The 22,957-nt window shown below is 30.5% G+C and overlaps 2 protein-coding genes across 2 annotated transcripts in view; both read left to right on the top strand.

The window, feature by feature from the left end:
• The first annotated feature begins 1,723 nt into the window (after window positions 1-1,723).
• The window catches only part of LOC132940526 (death-associated protein kinase related-like), a 61,751-nt gene continuing 40,517 nt past the window's right edge, over window positions 1,724-22,957 (top strand). The window contains exon 1 of the mRNA XM_061008187.1: window positions 1,724-2,512. Coding sequence (XP_060864170.1) covers window positions 2,349-2,512 — 164 coding nt within the window. The 5' untranslated portion in view covers window positions 1,724-2,348. The remainder of the gene's footprint in view (window positions 2,513-22,957) is intronic.
• On the top strand, window positions 16,326-20,569 carry LOC132941210 (uncharacterized). The gene is made up of 3 exons (XM_061009152.1): window positions 16,326-18,853; window positions 19,501-19,687; window positions 19,848-20,569. The coding sequence occupies exons 1-3, from the start codon at window positions 18,839-18,841 to the stop codon at window positions 20,453-20,455; spliced, it is 810 nt and encodes a 269-aa protein (XP_060865135.1). The 5' UTR covers window positions 16,326-18,838; the 3' UTR covers window positions 20,456-20,569.

Here is a 22,957-nt window from a genome sequence, read left to right as displayed (position 1 = left end):
GTCATCACTGAATTAAATTAATCATCAATCACAGTTTTTGTTTTGAATGTTTTGATGTATTTCTACAACTTACTATATGTAATATATATGAATATAAAATTATAATACATGATTACTTAAGAAAACCGTCAATATCTGCAAGGAGCGTATGATAATATAACTAATATGTGTTTTAACTTTTAAATACTAAATAGTGCAATGTCATTGTCATTGCAATTATAATTTACAAGTATTAATGTATTATAGTTCTCTAATGTACATTAGACAACATGATGTTGAATACATTAAAAAAAATTGAATGAATTTAATCTAGATATTGATAATAAAATATTTATATATGACATCGATCCAAGTTTTGTCGAAAATAAAAATAAATAAGATAGCTGTAAATAAAATAAAATACGATTTTTGATTTTAGTAGATTTAGTATTTTTGTAATGATCTAATGATTTAATATATTATGTGATATTAAGAATATATTTAAATTAATTGTAAAAAAAAATGTTGGGAGATAATTATTAAAAGCTAACCTCCTCATGGTGTCTCCTTTGTAACACTATAATTGACTCTAAAAAGTAAAATAGAAAAATATGTGTATCTAAACGTATAATTGGTACTCAAACGTGGTATTATTTTAAAAATATGATGTACCAAAACGTTGTATTCATTTTTTGTGTCCGAAAAAAATTGCACCAATTATAGTTCTCCCTATTCCCAAGTAAAAATCTTTTTGTGCCCGAACGTGTTACGGCTATTATTTTTCTGGAACCTACCTATTTCTATCTTAACATTTTCATCATTATTATCCATGACTTATGTAGGTACTATGCATACTTTTATTCAGCAATCAATAGGATAGGTACCTATTTATCAACTACCTATGTTAACCATTTAATTTTCATTAACAATTAGAGACTTCATAAAAAAAATAAAGCTGTGATAGTAAAAATGATATGCTGATGTGCTTATGAGGAGTGAGGACGCATTGATATTAAACTACTTAACACAAATGGATGACCAAACACATTTAAGTCCATAGGTGGAAATCCATTAAAATTTCAGAGTGGGCTAACATTATTAACATAAATGTGAGCCCCCACCTTCAATCCCACACAAATAAAAAAGAAGGGGGCTTAACAGATTTTTTTTTTTTTGGGGGGGGGGGGCTAGACCCCCTCAAGCCCCCCACTGATTTTGCCATATTAAATTATTTAACTATAAATTAAACTATATAGATTAGCATGTTTATTATTTATTTTGAAAACAAAATATACTTCTGAGTCCATAAATAAATATTACAGTAAGTTCTAGGTATATATAATATTATGATTTATGACTTATAATTCGGTTCCTTTTACCAGCCTCGGCGTTGAACTTTACTATATGTATATCAATCCGATATAATATATCCAAAATACTATTAAAAACAGAGAAAATACCAATTTGTGGTTGTGGTGGGTCGCCGTGGCCGGAGGGTCATTGAGAACGAGGAGGCGCAGGAGAAAACATTTTTTTGACCGCGTGCGTACAATAATTATGGCGCGACGATAATAATATTGTACGGTCCGCGCGCGTGTTCGGATCTTCGGCGGCGGGGGAAACGAGGAAAAAACCGTTGCGGGCGCCAGCTGTGCGGCGGTCCCCCCACCACCGCCAACATCACCACCACCTCAACGGACAACACCGATACCGCGTGGTTCGCGGCGGACGTTCTCGAGAGGACCGGCGCTCGCCACCGCTCCACGGGGCATAGACCAGTCGCGGCGGCCATTTGCGGATGCGTAGTCGGCGGTACCGGTTGTATGTGTCGTGTGTGTGTGCGTGCGTGTGCAGTCCTCACCGAGTGCGACGCGAATATTCGTGAAAATATTATCAGTAATTTTTTTGTGTTGATAAATGATAATATTATTCTTCGTTTTCGATAACGCGGAATATTTTTGATTTCATCGCGCAGGTTAGTTTGTTAAACTCGTCAATACCGTCCGTTTTTCGCATCCGTGCAGATTACTATTACACGATCTTCGGCCGACGGCATTCTATATCCGTCCGTTTGTAATCATCGTTATCGTTGCAGTCGCGTCCACGGTGTATATTATGCGATTTTCGAAATTATTGTTTTTTATTAAAATCTATAACGGAAAATAAAATTTGCAGTAACGTTTGATAATCCGCTCCGGTTTGCGGCGGGTATTTACGTATATTAATTTTTGTTTTCGGTCGAAAATCAGTTGGGTTCGTGATATTTTGTGTGCGAATATTTTTTTTAAAAATTTATTGGTTTTTACTTACTTTACGGGTGGTGTCACCCGCACACGCATTGTGCGCGTTTCCCACAAACGTGCGCCGGCATGAAGGAGGTGGTGTCCGTTAACCCGTCGCCGCCGCCGCAGCCGCAGCTGATAAGGGCCAAACAACCAGGATACTTGGACCTGACAGCCGAACAGATAGACAGACTCATCAGCAAGGATCCCATCGACAAGGTTTACGACGTAGAATCTGAACCGTTTGCCAGGTAAGACTTGAATTATAATTTGACACTTAATATTATTATCCACCAAAAAAGTTTTTTTTTTAAATTTTTGAAAGGCCGCAAAAAGTCAGTTTAAAAAAAAACACAATTTAATGACAACTGTTAGCACGTTTTATCTGTGTATCGTGTATTGTACAGCATTGTAGATAGAACCAACTATATAGAAAGCCTACGCACCTATAGACTTATAATATTACTATAATATTATATAATATAATATACTATAATTATATATAGTGCCCATATTCTTTTTTATAGTAGGTATCCATCCGGCAACTGGGTGAGAAACCGTTTTTTTGTACACGTGCGCGTCACTACACAACACAATAACAATGATAGGTAACTATTGTTTCCGGCGACTTGGAATAATTTGTGATACGACGAGATATTCCAATGTACCTATACCGGTACCTACATATTATAATATTTTATCTATGTACGTTACGCTGTGTAGTATGTGTCATAGTATAGGGTACTTTTTCAATGATATAATACGCATAATATTTTAGCCTTGAACGTAACGTTTCTTTTGTAAGATTAATGCGAATTTTTATTATTTTTTTTTTACTATTCGAATATCGCGTGAGTGGATTCGAAACACACGCATATGCTACACCTTGTGTGTTTCAGTGGTTCTGTACACGTTTGTAATAAAATTGATGAGGTTTAGCCCATTCATTCTGCTGTACTGTATACCTACTGCTGTTGTACGTTATGCTTATGACTCATGCCGCTTTACTCACACACTGGTCCGGCAGGTACAGTGCGGCGGCGGCGTGTCTTTATCGCGTTTGGGATAATATAATAAAGTGTAGGTATTACTTCTACCTTAGTTGTTATTTATGTAGGAGGGGAGAAAAAACGGTTATTCTGACGACGAAACGTTGCATATTTTTATCACCGTATGTATGTACCACCTACGCGTCTTTAGGGTGGTTAATTAAACTCTACAGAATACGAATATCATTTTGGTAGCAGATATGACTACATATACTATATACATACATTTTTTGATTAAATACGGTTAATACATTTTATAATTTTGAATTGAATTTTTCTGTCAAACTTGTTTGTTTTTTTCCGTCGGCATTTATATTTTATTTCATTGTATACGTATGGTGTGTGTGTATATCGAGCGGCCCCTATAATTGGTACTCGTAAATCTTCTTCGGAATTTCTACACAACCGCCATTACAAAAAAAAAAAAAAAATGAATAAAAAGGTGGGTGGCCGGCGCGCGACAGTGTAAGAGTTTGTAAATAATAATAGTATGATACATAATATAGGATTTTGGGATTATAATTTCAGAATTTAAAATCAGATCGGCATTGTGATTTCTTATTGTTACTTGTCAGCGTTCTATGAGTATAGCATAGCTTTATAGCTAGCTCTTTAGCAAGAATATTTAGTTAAGAGTGGCCCATAGTATAATAACTATCTAAATTTTCCATATTACAGAATAAAATGCTGTACCTATTTTGTTTTTGTATAATGGTAAATTGCGTATTTTTCATTTAACAATTTGATAAGAGTTCAAACTTCAAATTAATATAGGTAACCAAAACTACTATCCAAGGGGCGATGGGTTAGGGGGGCAACATCACCCCCTTCTGGATCCGCGCATGGACTCTATTGCTTATTTTTATTTTACTGGGTTGGCATAAATATTACATAGTACCTACAATAATATCAGAAATATTAATCCGTATTAGATATATATCTATATAATAATAATAAAATAATAATAATATGTGTTTTGTAGTTTTAAAAACAATAAAACAATTAGTAGTTTATTAAGTTATTATTTTGTTTGACCTTAACATAATAAACGTATTTGTATATTATAGCGTCATGACTTTAGGTTTAAATTTGTCTTAATACAGTCATTGTTCTGGTTATATTATATTATCACGATTTTGAACTTTTTGAATGAATACACATTTAAATTATATTTGAATAAAATCTACATTTGACGTATTTACTTGAATTTTCATCACGATTTTTCAATTATTTATTATGCGTAAAATATTCTTTACTTCTATAGAATACCTGGTTTTTACATGAAAAAAAAATTAGTTATCCTTGTTAACTATATAATATTAGTTAAGTCTTAAATATAATGTAACATACACGAGTGTTCCATTAGCTTTCATATTTTAAAAACTATACGTTGCTGCCTATAAAAGTCACGTATAGGTATAATATAAATAATATATATTTTTATTTAATTATTCAATTTTATTTATTAATGTTTTGACCTCTATGTATAATAATAGTTAATATGTTTAGTATCTATATGTCATTTTGATAAATTCCTAAATACCACTTGAAAAACTTTTTAATTTGTCTGCGAGTATATATAAAATGTTTTCTATTTCATGACTGTAACGATTGTCGAAGACGACAATCATTCCGAATCGATATAAATTTAATTAGCTTATAGCATTAAGACAAACTATTGACTGACTGACTGTAAGTGCGCTATTAACTAAGAATACACGTTGTAACTATATGTAGGTATTATCTCATTTATTATAGTTCTTGATTTTGTTTTTAAAATAGTTTGTTTACTTTCTAGTTGGAAATCAGTTAACTGCTGTAACGGCTTATTAGTATGTAATTTTCGTTACCTCGTTCGTTACTGTTCGTTATTCACACTGGAATTTAAAATACGTTCAGTGTGTGTGGATGTTTGTTAGGTACCTACCTACCTTGTTCTTTGTGTAGACGATCTTAGTCGTTTCATTTTAATTCAAATACTTAGATACCTATGTTTATAGGGGATGATATTATTAATGGTTAACTTCCACTTCTGCCTCCACCTATACAAACCTCCTATATATACGTTATTCGCGAAAACCAAAAATTATTATACATCCAATACCCAATATTTGTGATCTCAAAACATCCGTTTTCACTCGGTATGAGCCACCATATCAACATTATATTCATCAGGTACCTACCTACCACAAAAGCAAACGAGTATTTTTTTTAATAATTTTTTTCAAAGAAAAATGGTATCGATTGGTTTCGTGCAGCGTGCATCTCGCGTCGCATTGCGTCCGTCCTTGGCAAGGTCGCCGCTGTGCACACTCGAGTTGGAGGACGACACCCCGGCGCGGGCGCCCTCCGCCACCGACGCCGTTCGATCCCCCCGACAGACGCCGCCACAGCAGCTATAGTCGTATTGAATATTATTTTCTGCCAACTCTTCGTGTCGCCGTCGGTGGGAGAGATGCACGACGGAATGCCATCCGTCGTCGTGAGTATAATATATTTGTGCGTGTCTGCTTGTATATTTGTACTGTGTGTACGTATAATTATGTATGTGTACGTGTATATTTGTTTGTGTGTGCGTGTGCGTGTTTCCTACGCGCAAATCGACTTAGCAGCACGAGGAATGCGGTCCGTTCGGTGAAAGCACACGCGCCGCGCGTATATATTATTATTATATGCATCGTGGAGACAAAAAAAAGGGAAGAAAAAAACTGGATGCTATAACGACTTCGTTTCACCGTCGTCGAACCCTCCTCCTATCATAGCTCCATGAATCCGTTCTTGAGCATTCGCAAATTATTATAGGTACTTACTCTTGCGGTGTATACCTATTGGTATATACCAAGGTTGGTAGATCAGTTATTGGTAACTTATTATTTTTCCATCCGAAATTGAATGTATATTATCTTTGCCCTTGCATGATTTTCAAGACCACCACGGCGTCATCCATACGCATTAGGTGTTAAGGATTTGTTTGTAACTACGAACCGTGAATTCGATGACGACAAGTCCTGTGGATAGATCATAATGCTACATTCGCGTGAAATATGTGAACATATACGTGTCACTTATTATTAAGTTATTACTATGTCTACTGAAACTTGAAAGCATTGCCGTTATATTGCAGCGATAATCATAATGGGTTCCCAATCAAACGTTATGCAATTATTGTGGCGTCACGTTAAACATTCAATTAGTTGCCTTATAACACGATAGTGTCATATATATGCCTATAGCGCGTTGTTAGTGCTATATAATATATACGTACGCGTGCATTATTTTATTTATTATTTGGTCTCAGCGTTATATAATTTGCATTCTTTGTCAACTATATAATGTAATCTATCACGTTTTTGGAAGATTCCCAAATTTGATCGTGTATTTGATTAAATAAAAACGTCGCACTGCCTCCGCTACAATTGACAATATATACTAAAATCAGCGTGACTTTCTAAACTCTCTTTCTGTTTTCTTTTTATCAATTTCCATATGTTAACGAAATATGTGGCGAAGGGTCTCCTTTTTATTGATATTATAAATTAAATTCAAACCCCTGGTCATTTCAATTTAAAATTGAGTCATTTAAGAAACGTTTTGTTTTTTTCGTCATAAATTTATGAACAGATAGACGTATACATATTATATTGTTCTTTAATCTTTTAGAACTTTAATTTCAATTAAAAAGTGAAATATTTAAAGGGACAATTATTCAAACTTAAATACATATATGTAGTTGGGTTTTTTAATTGCTATTATACATCTATGTATGGAATCAAAATACTATGTTTAATTAAGATTGAAAAAGTTTTTCGGTGTATGCTAATATAAATTTAAACCCCGATTTAAACATTATCGTAGAAGAAACGAAGAATACTATTATATAGGTTAGGACGGTTAGGTACTTGCCTACATCAACAAAATTTAATAATTATATCGGTATTTTATGTACTGACTAAAAAAAAAAATAGGTACTGGAAGACAACAATCTTCCATTTGATAGTAGTTCGATCAAAAGTAATAAACCGATTATGAGGTACTCAATAAATATTATTTTCTATAAATAATAATAAATCTACCATCAGCTCGTCGTCATATTATCGAATTTAAACGCTTTTCACTTCTTGTTAGTTAAACTCTGCAGGGGTTAAAATTCTATAAATTGGACGTGATAAAATTCGTCTAAGTAATTTATTCGCGTAATAAAATATTATTGGTATCATTATATGAACGAGATGTCCACATTTTATGAATTCTTATCAACTGTGTTCAGAGGTCAACTAGTAGTTTCGCCAATTATTAATTATACTTGTGCTCTATGGAAGTACATTTTTTTCTGCCGGATACAGCAGTACCATTTATAATACTTTTGGATTTGTGTTGCCAGTATCATTTCCTTGATATTTTTCGTTCAAATTAAACTGTAGGTACAGTTATACCTAACGAAACGTTATTGTAAAATTATGTATAGGCCTGCGGTGTACCTACTTGAATAATACAGAAACCCGCTTTCAAAAACCACGACTTCCGGTAAACGTTTGGGGCCGGCGGCCAGCGCAGTTTGCCAGGACATAAACAGCAACCTATGCAGCAACGTGCATTTTTATTTTGTTCTAAACTCGTTTTCTTATGCTGATAAGTAATAATTACCTACTTACAATATCCTTTGATAAACTGATATTTTGCATGTTATTACAAATAGGTATTATAATATCTTAAATGATAATAACTATAAATTTTGAATGTGTGCCTGGAGTGTATACAAGTTAGTGTGTCTATATACCAGAAAATCCAGTGATGATGTAGGCAATTCCTTCATGACCTTGTTGTCTCCCCCGTCACTAACATTTCCGGTAATCGGTAGCTCAGCAGATGTTCGCTTGGAACTTTTTTTAACCGAAGACTCTCATCCCCACACGAGTATACTCTGTGTATACATTATTAACATATTACAACGAGAATCGTCACAAAATTAATAGTAAAAGAATAATAATGTATTTAAAACAATAGCTAATTTTTATTTAAGTTGTTTATCATCGAATTCCCGAGTTTTTTGTATGGCCTAGTATAATTGAACGTAAATGTTTGCATAAATACATTTTTTAGTTAATGTGCATTACAATTCTCCATGTATATGTTGTGATTATATTAAGTATATATTATCGAATAAATATAGTTCACTTCTAATTATAATATATAGGTACATTTTTGGGGTGCCGCCATTGGGTGACTTCCCCCTCCCATCAATCAAACCACATAAAATTTACTTATTGTATAACGTGTACATACAGATTGTAAATATAAATTTTTGTTCAATATAAAAATAAAAAAGGTACATTTTATTTTCTTGAGTTTTCAGAAATGATTGAATACAATATTTGATTTTGTATATAAGCATCATTATATTGTTTCAATCTATTAATCGACCGTTCTTGGCATTATATCGTTTCCGTGATCTCTATTGCTATCTTTTTAACGTCTGAATAACGGATATATTACATGTACGTAATTTTTAGTGTCCCAGTTTTACAGATTTTTTTACCATTCTGTGTATACGAGTTTGTTCCACTCAAATCAGTCGCGTCCCCGTTAAACTGATACGGTTGACGACAGATGATAAATCCATTTCGGGTCTGTATCCAATTAGACAATAAGATGCGGCTAAAGGAAACCCGGTATAATCTGTGTATTTGAGTAATGTGACACTGTAGTAAAATAATAGGTCATTTATGTTATCAATTAATCGTAGATAATTAACAAGGGTACTAATTAATTAAGTAGGTACCTAAATATTATAATATAGTATATACAAGCTACATATATTAACTGTTTAAGTATTGGATTTTTTATATTATGTTTAATATTGAATTCGTAAAAATCAAACTTGCCCCTTAAACAACGAATTCTATTTCTCTAATAATAAATATGCGTTAATTAGAGACCTAAGCTAACTATAGATGTATAAAAAACAAAGTTTTCAATATTGAAAGGCGGTTGCTTCATATTTATACTCTTCAGTCATAACTCATGAGTAGTTATTCTGATATTTACACTATTATGAGTTCTTGCTCAATTTTATTCGAGGTTTTATTCTTATCAAATAATAAATTAGTGTACCGATATGAACAATTTTAAAATTACATTGTTTAATCTTTAAAACGTTTAAATGTATTAATGACTCGATTAATGATGAACAATGGTACCTAATATTTGTCATCGTATTTTTTAAGCTCTATTAAAATAACTATTACTTTTGTAATTTACTTTGTATGATCGTTTCTGGAATTGTTCTACGATTATTTTAATAACAATTTAATTTTTATCATTTTTCATTTTTACCCATATTATATCATGTAAAGTTGGTATATGTTGGTATGTAGTAACTATCTATACCTCGACCTATATACTATTAAACAAATGAATCAGAATGATTTATAATGAGGGTGTTATAAATTAATTTAAAATTATACGCATTCAAATAGGTCCGAATTACAGATTATACAGTTATATATAGTGATCAGCTCATAATAATAATATAATGTTCTTCATATTACTTTAAAATTCCTATCACAAATATACTGTGTGAAATATTATATAATTTTTGTTCTAATCTAATTTGAATTTGTATGAGCACCACAGAGCTACTGCGAGCTCTTAAGATGGTAATTATTTAAAATATCTATTGAAATATTGCATAGAAATAAAATAGACTTAGATAGGTAAATTTTCTTGTCGAATCATAATTGCAGTGGCGTCATTTCAGTTTTTATTGGACTAGGGCAACTTTTCACTGCTTTTCCAACTCAAAATTTTTTTCACTCAGATTCTTATAGCATAGTGCCATAGTGGTTAAGGTTGGGGGAGAAGTAGTAAATGTGCCGAATTAAGGTTAATGTATACTAGACTGGGGAAAATGCCCCAATTAACCCCCTTCCCCCAAATAACGCCACTGTGTCAAATGCATTTAAAAAGTATAGCGTATATACTATATATTATATAGTGTTTGATGCGGTCTCAAAATAAAATTATAGGTATTGAATAAACTTGCTGTGTAGGTTTTAATCTGTCCATTACCAAATGCTTATAATTTATTACGCTTTATTCGTCCCACGCATTTTTCTAACTGTTAAACTAGCCCCGAGAAGGATCGTTTTATTAATATGTATTGCTGTATTGTCTAAAATCGCCTATCTATTGATCCTCGCAGTGTATACTGAGTTGTATAGGTTGTACATACATTTAAATTCAATTATTTTTGTCTCTCATTTTTTAGAACTGGTTTTGGGTTAGTATCAGTATTGTTATATTCTGTGTTAGTATATCTAGTCGATTTTTACCCTTTTCTCAATGCAACGGCCTTGCCTTCTATATGTATATATATATATATGTTCGCTCGTGTTTATATCACTGTTTATACTCATTGATCAACCATCATTATCCGATCATTTGTCTGATAATTGTGTGCGCGTCCGCGTGGAAAAAAATACCGTTCGCTAGCCTGTCGAATCGCCATTTTCCTAGAGTCCTTTTGTTTGGCAAACGGTTATAGCAATTAAGAAACACCCGAGAATATACATTTTGTAACATGTCCGTGATTCCGGAACACCTTGTATTTTTTAAATCAAAGATTAAGGGTGGGTCGAATAACATTGTAACAATACAATATAACAGTCAGTTTATATTATTCACAAATCAATGACTGCAGCTATTAAATTACTATTAAAAGACACAGATGTTCAACTCACATTAGTGTTGATAATATTTAAATTTTACTTTTTATTTAGAGGAAAGTAAATTAATATATTTTCTATAATTTCAAGAGGTGTATCTGAGTGAGCGTTTCTGCTATTTGTGGAATACCTTGAGGCGTGTGTAATGAATGTAACATCTGAACAACTTCCTCGAGGCTTTCGAACTTAAATGCATAATATATGTAGGTACTCTGTAATCATAATATAATTTTCATATTTTTATCCTTTAGGTATAAAACAAAAAAATCGAATTTTGAAAATAATATTATAATAAGAAGGTATGTGTACTGCTCAGTTCATTATAATTTCGTCCAATCGTATATAATTGAAAATTATTAATTTGATTACAAGTTGTAATAATATTTATTGAGCGATTGTCAAACTCTAAAACTCTATACAATTTTGTGTAAAAATATGATGACGTAAACATCATGACGTTTCTTCTTTATATACATAACGAATGGAAAATAAACTATACATGATTTATAAAACAACAACTAGGTAAATACTTATATTATGATATCATTTCGTAAATAGTTATTCATGCAAACAATTTTTAGGTAAAACAACCAAATAGAAAAAATGTGTATAAGTGTACAACTCAATAAAGTAAGTAGGTACAACATCAAAAAATAAAGTAAAATAATAATTCAAATTTAAATCAAATAAGTATACCTATGTGTAGTTTTCACATGTATATTGTATATCATATTATGAAAGATATGTAAAGACCAGATAATGTGTATGTATTAGTTTATCATGTGCAGTATATTAGGCGGGTACATATTATATTATTTTTTACTTACACATGTTAAGATGTGTTTAAAAACAGTTAAAATCCCATGTGCCTTCGCCCCGCTATCGTTGATGGACGGTAGAAAAATTCGTGAATCGTGCCAAGGAATCCAGTGTATTTTCGACCGTGACGGTCATTATCCCACACCTCTTAGACGGGTAACGTATAAAGAGAAGAGGTCACTGGAGAAAACCGTTCCTTATCCTACGAACTTATAGCTCTCCGCCTACGCCACGCCACTGGTATCCGTACAAGTATACTGTTATAATTTCGAATGACAAATATTTAGCCTATTGCCAATAGATATTTAGTATGCCGATGTTCAATATCTTATAACGCCTATATTTGTTTACATTATTGGTTATACCTATAAAGTGTAGAATAATAGAACAATAAGATATTATTTACTTATTTTAGTATGTATACTTACATTAAAGTAAACCAAATAATATAATATCAATGTCGATTTTGTTTGGGATGATAAGAAAATTAAAAAATAGAATTAATATTATGTAAGTAGGGAGGTGGTAGGTAGGTATTTAAATATTACCTACTGTATTATGTATCATCTACATCGGAATTTACTCACACATTTTATTTTAAATTTAACACCACTCATAATAAAAAATATTCAATTAAAATCAAAGTAGATAAAATGTAAGTACTCGATTCTCATCTGTAAATGTGTAATTTATAATTAATTGCAGAGTTTCATAATACAAAACTTAGATTAGTCAATTTTAATTATACAACTCGTTCTATGCACCTGCAATGTTTTCTTTTTTCATATTATTATTAAACTAAGAATATTTGGTTGAAATTAAATTGACGAAAGTAGGTAAATATAATATGTAGGTAACTATGAAGTTACCTACTTAAATGTTATTCATTAGAAGCGACATGACTTTTTATAACCTTGAATAGTTTACAGACATTTTAATATAACATTAATTTATTATATACAATAATTAATACATCATTGTGCTGTGTATACACGATGTATATATTTATAATGCTCTGACAAAATTGGATTAAGCAGTAGTTAGTTTAGTTACGTATTAATAACCACTTGTACCACATACAAATAAATCGGGTTATTCAAATTGATAGTAATAGCTGTAGTAGCAATAATAGTTATTATTATTATTACCGTATGGTATTCAACAATCATTACAACTCAATAAAAATTATTAACAAATAAACTTAATTCGAATATAACATAAAAATAAAATAGTAAATAATACTAATAATAATACATAATATTTAGACAGAGTTCAACACGCGTGCTTACAAATTCGTCTGCACGTATTTGTTTTAACCGCCCAAGATGGTCTAAGTTATTCCGTTCTCTTAGTTTTAAACTTTTAAAATATATACTTAAATCATAGGTGCAGATTTATGTTTTTGGAAACATTGAAGTATAATACCGGTTCATCTTATTTTAAATCTTTACTCAAATCAACAAATTTCACAAAACCCCGAGGATGACAGTTTTGTTATACTGGTTTGTTTCTGTATACGCTCTTATAACAAGTGTAATTTTTTTTGTCATTGTTATCGATGGCGTCGAGTGAGTAAGTATGAGTAGGGAAATTTGTGTTCAGTAAAAAAAATGTCAATGATTCGTTCTGTGTCAATTTACAACCGCAATAATATTGTTATCGTTAATTATTGTTGTTATGTTGACATTTTTAAATATAATTATGTTATCGATAACTGCACGTGGGATTCATACTTTACGAGACTATACGAATTTATTAATTTCTGTTGTTAAAAGTATTGAAGTGTTCATTGAATATAAACAAAATTGTATACACTTTTTATTAATATTATGATCGAAAGAAATCGATGTTACACAATATCGCTAACCTTTTACTTTTATAATAATATTTTATACTTACCAGTTACCTACCTAAAAATCAAACGACTGCGAATGATTTTTCGAGTTACGTTGTAAATTTTAATTTTTCATATCGTATAGAGAATATTGTAAGTTTTCTGTAAAACGTACGACTGGTAATTTTATAGTGCTCATCCCCATGTAGGCAGTATTAATGTCTGCGTTTATTAAATCTAAACACAAACCGTTGGGTATGTATAAGTCTAAATTGTTTTTTTTTTGTTAATTATTTCTGGTTATAAAGATAGGTACACATCTACACACAACCTATAAATTTAATTACGAAATTAATTGTGTGTCGCGACGTGCGACATCTCAAGGAATTTATTATTAAATAATATTATACTATCTTGAAAAGAAAAATTAATTATATGGAAATATAATATATATTATAGCACTTTTAATTCTTTGTTCTGGTAAATCGGGTATCTTAACGTCCTTGAAATGTGATGTTAAAATAATATATACTCATAGCTTGTTGGTCGATATCGTAAACACCTTATATTTAACTGAAAAATTTGAAATATTAGAAATACATAATTTATAATAACATGCTTAAATTTTCAAATTGAAAGTGTGTAATATGGTAAGTTCTGGAATTATACTATAATTCATTGTATTCGCGCGTTTATATCTATTTCTACGTCCCACAGATTGTCACAAAAATCGTTTCGGACCTTACCACCTACCACTACTGTTATAACTGTGGTAACGGACCACGGTGAGACGGCGGTCACCTGCTGGTTACAAGAGGAATGAGGGAACGTTATGATTATAATAACCGATGACCTCCATATAAGGTTTGTGTAACCCGAATATGTATGTATTCGGGTTACAAACTGTGTGGTCAAAGATGTACCGACGCAAATTATGTTTTTTTCTCCAATAGTCCACCACTACGATCACCATTACCCGTCTGTCCACTCAACGGGTAAAAAAACCCGTATAACCTGGGTGTTTAAAACACACGAACAAAATAATAATAATAAAATATATTAATTTACCCAACCGGTTTTCATGTGCCGAAGACCTCCTACTATATTATAGTATTATAGGCATATCGCTTCGTCAATGCTAACCCATCAAAGCCGTAACAGACATAATAAAATATAGGAACTCGTGATCCTGCGTCGCCACAATATTGCCATAATAAATCCAACTATATAATGTACAGGTATACGTTCGAGTCTTCGAACAATATGAAAAATATAAATATAGTGCAACAGTATAGGTACATAATATTATAGTAGATAGGTATTAGGTACCTAGGTACTATTTATCACGTACGAAACGAAATATCATTTATTCGGATCGCTATTGGATAATTAATAATGTGAAGAGAAATCATCGCACAGGTGTGGGCAGTGAGTCACTATTATGCGGGAGATATTATGCTGAACTTGATTTCGTATTCTTCACAACAGCCACAGCGCGGGTCTTTTGAAAATCGTTTCGCATTCAGTTCGGCACCACGTCAAGTGTAGTAGTTGCCAAAAAAAAACGCACGAAAATCTGTTGACATACATATTTTGTCGTTGGGACATGTGGTATAACATAAAATTTAAAACTCATAATCGCTCGAAATTTGTGCTCTAGTCATTTTACATGAGAAAATGCTAAATTGTTACTTATTGTAATTCATAAACAGTTCTTACATATCCCTTCCTAACCATTATTATGTAATTTTCAGTACCTGCGTATTTTTGTCTTTGATATGAATACTTGATTTTTGTTCAAGTTGAAGTGGGTTAAATATATAAATATATATATATTTATTTAGCTTAACTAAAATTAAACTTTCTCTTATTTAGTTATTAGATGTACCTACCTTTATAATCGTATAATATGTAATTTGGTAATATTACCCTTGGTTCAAATGAATATAGGTATATATATAATAATGATAAACCTTAAATTATGAATTGAAATATATAATTGATTTGTAGTATACTAATTGATAAGTAAAAATCTAATAAATATTTAGGAAAGTATTTAGTACTTACTTAAAGTATTTACGTCAAAGATAAAAACCATACACAAGCACATTTATAATATGTTATACAGCTTACCTGTTGTATCAACCGTTAAGTTTGAAATAAATTAATAGTTAATGGATTCTACAGTAAAATTATCAATTATTCCATTGATACATTGTTGGGAATAATATATATTGATGAGTTTCGACTTGTTTTCACGAATACTTGTGTCTATCATTAATTTGTGTAACCGGTTCACACGTTGAAACATAAAAGAAAATATCAAAAACATAACGATCTGCAATTATCTTGTATATAAACAGTCAACTAAACGTTGTTTAAAATGAAAATCACTGTTTGAAAACTGGATAATCTGCGTTTCTCTTGGTACAGAATATACTAATACGATTAATACGAATAATTATTTGTATGTTGCCTATTCCTTTTTTTTAACCTAACCCAACCTTCTCGTTTGTTTTTGAATCACATATAAGTAATAACAGATACATATTATATTGGAATAATACTTATAATAATATTAGGTGTATTAATATCGTATTGTTTAATCTGAAGAAATCTGTGAACACTTTTGACGACAGTGTCTATTTTTGCCAGAAAAATATAAATCACATATAAATTATTATTATTATTATTATTATTAAAATATTGATTATCTACCTAGGTATTGCAAATTGCAATAGACAACAATGTGCGGGCAAACGCCCGTAATAATATTATCGACACACTGAACACGGCGATCGCTTTATTACACATAATATTATTATACAGAATTATTAGTAAACGTGTGTCGTAATAATTAGAAATCGCTGTCAGGAATAAAAACTCTTGGGTTAAATCTTCTTCATCGTCGTTACGGAATAATCGCCTGTATAATATTATTATAACGTCGCGTCCGCGTGACACGGTCGGCCGATCGCGAGCGATTCCGGCGTCTGCTCAGCTGTTTCATATCAACATTCAACACATAATACATTCCATAATATTATATTCGCGATGATTATGTTTCGTGTATATACGACGTATTTTTCGTTATCGCGCGGCCATTCGGTATCTTAAAAATAACTGTAAATGGTTTTTCTGCTAGGTTAATTAATAAACGATATTTCATAACGTACGCTGCACACGAGTATATGCTAATCTTAATATTAATAGGTATACGATGAATACCATCCTCCTCTTCCGGTACCGCGGATTGCACACGCGCGGTTATGGGGGCAAATCCGACGGGCTCATGCCAATAACTACGCCGCACTATGATCATCGTTTCACGAGAAGACTCCGTTATGTGTCGCGGATGTGTGCAGGCTGAGCTAGGTGTACAATGTAGGCTGTACGGTCGCGGGGTCAACAGGGGGGAAAAAAATGAAGAGAAAAACGTACTATCGTGTATAGCTAATTTCAGTCACGGCGTATACCCGGCTATATTATATGCGCCGCCGGCCCGAAGTGATTTATGTATCGTCTGTGTGTGCACCGGACGTGGTAACAATGGTGTATGAGAAAAAAAATCATAATTTTAAGATAATATACCGCGAGATTACGGCGACAACGACTCAGTACCGTTTCCGCAATAAGAGGCGGGGGAGACGTTCCAGATTTACTTTTTTGATGTACGTGCGCGCGTATTATAAGATACATAACAGATACATTATATCGTAAATTTTGAATCGGCTGCTGTGTTTACTGTTTATACTGGATGTTATTAAACTACAATCGACTATAAAATGAAACTGAGGTGTCAATATAAACCACTAACCTAACCTATGTATAATACAATATTATATAGGATTATAGGAATCATAAATAGTAGGTACTAATTGATTTTTGTATAATTTAAGAAACTTGTTTTTAATTTTTTTATCACATTTCTAAACAACTTTTTACGGGATAGGTACCCCGGTGTGCAATGTGGTGACTTTAACTACTGGGAGATGTTTTGTTAAGGTTACAAAACAAACGTTACAATACGCAGTGATATAGAAGTTAAATGAATATTACGTTTGCGTACTTAATATTATTACATCGCTAAGTATACACATATTGAACATGCATGCGATAAAACATTTTAACTCAGCAAATACATTACAATATTTGAAATTGTTAACTAAGACGTTTAATAGATATCATTTTGGAATTTCATAAGGATGTTACAGAGTGATATCTAATTAGGTGCTCAAAGTGAGTTAAGTTAACATACTTAACATTATAACGTCGCTATGTATACTTATTTTTAATACGCATGTGAAATATCATTTTAACGTAGCAAATACATTACAATAGTCGAAATCTGTGACATTTCAATATTTCATCATTAAAACGTTTAATAGATATTATTTAGCGATGTCTTAATAAGGTTACAGTTTAACATCTACCCCGCAGTGGCTGCACACTGCACTGCTATCAGACATCAGGTACGCTTCAAACGAATGCAAGGTATACTGTAGCTGGTAATATACTTAAATACGTAGTATACATATATCCTACGATTATACGCTATAGTATTATTATTAACTATTAAGATGTCCAGTCCGTGATCCCAGTTATGTCACCAGAAAGTATTACAGTGTAACACTATAATAATTATTATAAGTTATAAGAGGTCACAAATCCAGCGTGATACTGTGATCCAGTGAACAGTCCAAATATTATAGCTGTTGGCTGTATGAGACTATTTTAGGATAGCTAATAGCAATATTCTATATCTATTAATAGTTATATTGGTAAGTTCCTATAATGAACATCACATAGAAGATGAAATTGTGTCGATTGTGACATTCACTTGGAAGGGCGGGGGCGGGCTATACTGCAATAACAAATAATTATTGGTATTTCCAGTAATTGCATGATAATGCTCATGAAAGACCCTCGCTCTTTTTACGCGCGTTCATTTTTCTTTGTGAATTTGATATAGCCACATCACACGTTTTAATCTTACGAGCGTCATTGCTCCGAAGTTCGGTTATAGACATGAGAGTACCTACAATACGCGAATGTGCTTTCGATATTAATTAACATTGTTTAAATCACAAGAGTTGAAGACTGCAAGACGCGAGTGTGCTTTCGATTACCTGATTAACATATTGTAAAATCATGGCTGAAAAACAGGTAAATATATATTTTAATATCGTATTTTGATTATAATTTATTATGAATATATATTTTAATGGCATTATTAATTATATATCAAGAACCATTTAGAACTATTTAAGAAATTTTTAACTTATTTAGTTCTTGCATGAATACCTAGGAAATTTTATTAAAAATTATGAATAATTATTGTCTATTATGTAGGTACTGAAGGTACTAGGTGCTGAAGCATTTAGAAGTGTTTTGTGTAGATCACTGAATCAAATTTAAATTCGTATTATTTAATTAGTAGGTACCTAATTTATATCAACTCTTAGAAGTTACCTAGGTGTGAAAGTATGGTTTCTTAATAACTAAATAATAAAATAAGTAAAAGGAATTACATGAATTACTTAATATTATATTTAGTTAGATATTATAGTTATAACTTTTACCTACCAATTATTATTATTTGTTTTACAACATTTGACTGCAAGTATAAAAAGTCTGTAACTTAAATTATTTATCATTTAATTTAATACAATTTTATTGATAAACTATAAGATTATAAGATACCTTGGTACATTTTATTTAAAATATTAGTTTTCAAGATGTTTTATGTTTCTCATAAATATGCCATATACTACTCACATTTCATAAACAATTGCCTATAATATTATTTTCAGTGGGTAGTTGGCCTATTTGAAGAAGAAAATAAATTTTCAGTGATACCCAGTAATTGGATTGTACAACTAGGTAACACTACATTTTGTCAGTGGCCTAAAAAGCGTATTACAGATACAATGATAATAAATTATGAAAATCCAACTAAAGATTGGCAACCATTCCCTGTAAAAATAATTGAACAATATTGTAAGTTACATACCTACCTATTTAATTATTTATTTAATACCTACCTATTAAAATATTTGCATTACTTAAAAATGTATGTATTTCCAATGTTGTTTTCATGTGTATATTTTTACTAAGGAAATATATTAGGTACCTATTTAAAGTTATCATTTATGTATAGCTACTTATGAGCAAGCTTCAAAAAGAGAAAAAGAAATATTTTTACAATCTTCTGAATCAGATCAAAGTGTAGGAAGTAAATTTGAAAATTATCTACAATTCGTTAAAAAAAGTTTAAAAAACTCTAAGTATCCGTTACAAGATATATATAATCGCGTAATAGAACACAGATATGTTCAAATAAATGTGATAAAAAAAAATACATATCCCATTTTTAAAAAAGAAATATTAAACTATGATGATTTTTATAAGTATAACCCATTTATAACATATTATGAATCTATGATTACAGAACAATTTATAATAAGTTCGACCAAATCAAAAGACAAATACTTTATTTTATACGACAAAAGTATAGTTTTTGTGCAACAGATTAAAAAACATTTAAGTGGTGAAGTTATATTAGAAGTATGTAAATTTAATAGATCTTTTCAAATGTCAAATAACCCAATTTGTTCAACTACTGTTGGCTGTTTTTATGTAATTACTGATAACATTTCTATTCAATTTGAGATTAAATTAGATCAAATAAAATTTAAATGTTTTTTTATTCCAACTTCTGATTCCAAAGCTGTGGTTATAAGTTTGTTACACACATGTACCAAATAATTAATAAATTACTTTATTTTATAATAATATATTAAATATTTAAATAAAATTTAATTATATTTTATCTGTGGTGTATAATAATTTTTATATTTGTATACAATACCCATTACCCATTATTATGTAAACGTTGATTATTATTATTTTTATCATTCCTGGAATAGATTCCAATTTCCAACTTTATTATTCATTTATTTTATGTATAATTTGTTTTTATAAATATTAATTTATGTATTACCTTGTTAACTATTTATCATTTCAAATAATTAATGATAACATTTCTGTTTAATCTAAGATTAAATTAGATCAAATAAAATGTAAATGTTTTTTTATTCCAACTTCTGGTTTAAAAGCTGTGGTTATAAGTTTGTTACACATATTATATAATAATTAATACATAACTTTATTTTATAATAATACATTAAATCAATTAATTTAATTATACTTTATCAGTTGTGTATAATAATTTTTATATTTGGGTATTGGGTATACAATACCCAATACCCATTACCATATTATGTATAAGTACTTTGATTATTATTATTTTTATTATTCCTGTAATAGTTTCTAATTGCAATATGCTTATCTACTTTGTTATTAATTTCTTTTATGTATAATTTGTTTTTATAAATATTCATTTATGTATTTCTTTATTAATTATAAAATAATAAATAAATAATTAATATTGTACTACTACAAATTAATACAAGTGTTTTGTTAAATTAATTATTTAATGTAAAAATATTTTTACTTATTCAGATTTTGTTTTCAATAAAAAAAAAATTGTTTTTAATGTTTGTGTATTATATTATTTAGTTGTTGAGTATTTTTGTTCCTTTCCTACATTAGTATACCTACTATTTATTTTTAAGAAAATACTTAATATATTTCATACATACCCAAAGGGTAAGTTATAAATAAAAAAACGATCGATGGTGTAAACTGGATTAAAATATTGATATTATTGATATTGATAAGATGTTCATTTGCGATAATACTGAGAAGTTGATATTTTATATCCATGTGATAAACCTATTTGAGTACTATGCGAAGTATATTTAACAGTATTATACATCACAAACAGAAGTCACATTAAGATATCACAAAGTAGTCACAGTTGTGATGTTACATTTTCAACATCACTCAACCTGGCGTTTAGCATCCATATAATATCTCAGAGAAGTAGATAGGCATTTATAATCAACTTCACGAATACCATTGTGATTACTATGTAACTTCTATAGTACAGATTTTTGCACACCGGGACAATTATTGAATATGCGTAGGTATGGAATACAAACACTTATAGGTAGATGTTTTAAATTAAAACATTAACTGATTTTGTTATTGTTTATAATATAATTAAGTATAACAATTAGTAAATATATTCTGATCATTTTGACTGTACAAGTAATTGTAAGTATACGACAAAATATAAATTACAAATGATTAGTTTTATAAATGCACATGCTCAATATATATTTAAAAATTGGATATAGATTTAAAGGTAAATTGTGATTTATTAAAATAAGGCTAATAAAAATTATAAATCGAACATTTTTCTTTTGAATGCATTAGATGTTGCCACCACTCTTATCAACATCCTCCAATAATTGTTCATTAAAATTGTCGCCTTGAAACAATGCAAAAACAATGGTCGTAACCTTGGTGATAAAGACAATATCATGTTTTAAATAGCGCCTGTTCGGTTCAAAATACGTAATTTACTTACTTGGTAGCCCACTCGAAAATGATGATAAACGATTCATTTGTTGTGTTATGAAGGTGTTTGTTTTGGGACACTGTACACAATTTGCATGCATTGTATTCAAAGTGAAATTATGTGAATTGAACATCATTATAATCATAAAGTATCACAAACTAAACGAAAAGGCACGAATTATTTTAGAAATTATTTTCGTTTATACAAGCAGTTACTTAAACTAAATAGTAAAGTATACTTTTCCGCTGACCATAACCCTAAGGGCATTGATAATCCAACTCCTCTGTAGTGCTACGTTAATGTACCTATACACTGCTAATATATCATATTGTATTAGATATATACATATTAAAGTAACAACTATTTTTTTTTGGCAGTTTAAAATCGTGATGGACATAGATACTTCTGATTAACCAAAAAAAAAATGTAGGTCACATGCCTTACCCCTTAGGGCACAGACTAAAATTTGTCAGAAATGTATATGGGAAATGAAATCCTTTCTCGTTAAAATTCAACTACGAAATTCATAGTCTCACCTTTCGTGTCATTAACCTGACTTATGGGCTATCGGAAGTCGTTTCACATTCGTTTTTCAGTGGATTAATATTTGTATATTATTACTAGAAAATCTGCACGAGTACTGGTACAACTTTTATCTTGTTGACAAGTTAAATAATTTCAAACTTTTATCATTTAATTACCAACATATTAATATAGGTAATAGGTTAGGTATATTATTAGATAATCATTTAAGTAAATAATAGCTTTATGAGGTGATACAG

This window comes from Metopolophium dirhodum, chromosome 3, assembly GCF_019925205.1.
Source record: "Metopolophium dirhodum isolate CAU chromosome 3, ASM1992520v1, whole genome shotgun sequence".
Taxonomy (NCBI): domain Eukaryota; kingdom Metazoa; phylum Arthropoda; class Insecta; order Hemiptera; family Aphididae; genus Metopolophium; species Metopolophium dirhodum.
Note: the sequence above shows the minus strand (reverse complement) of the source record. Positions and strands in the feature narration are given on the sequence as shown.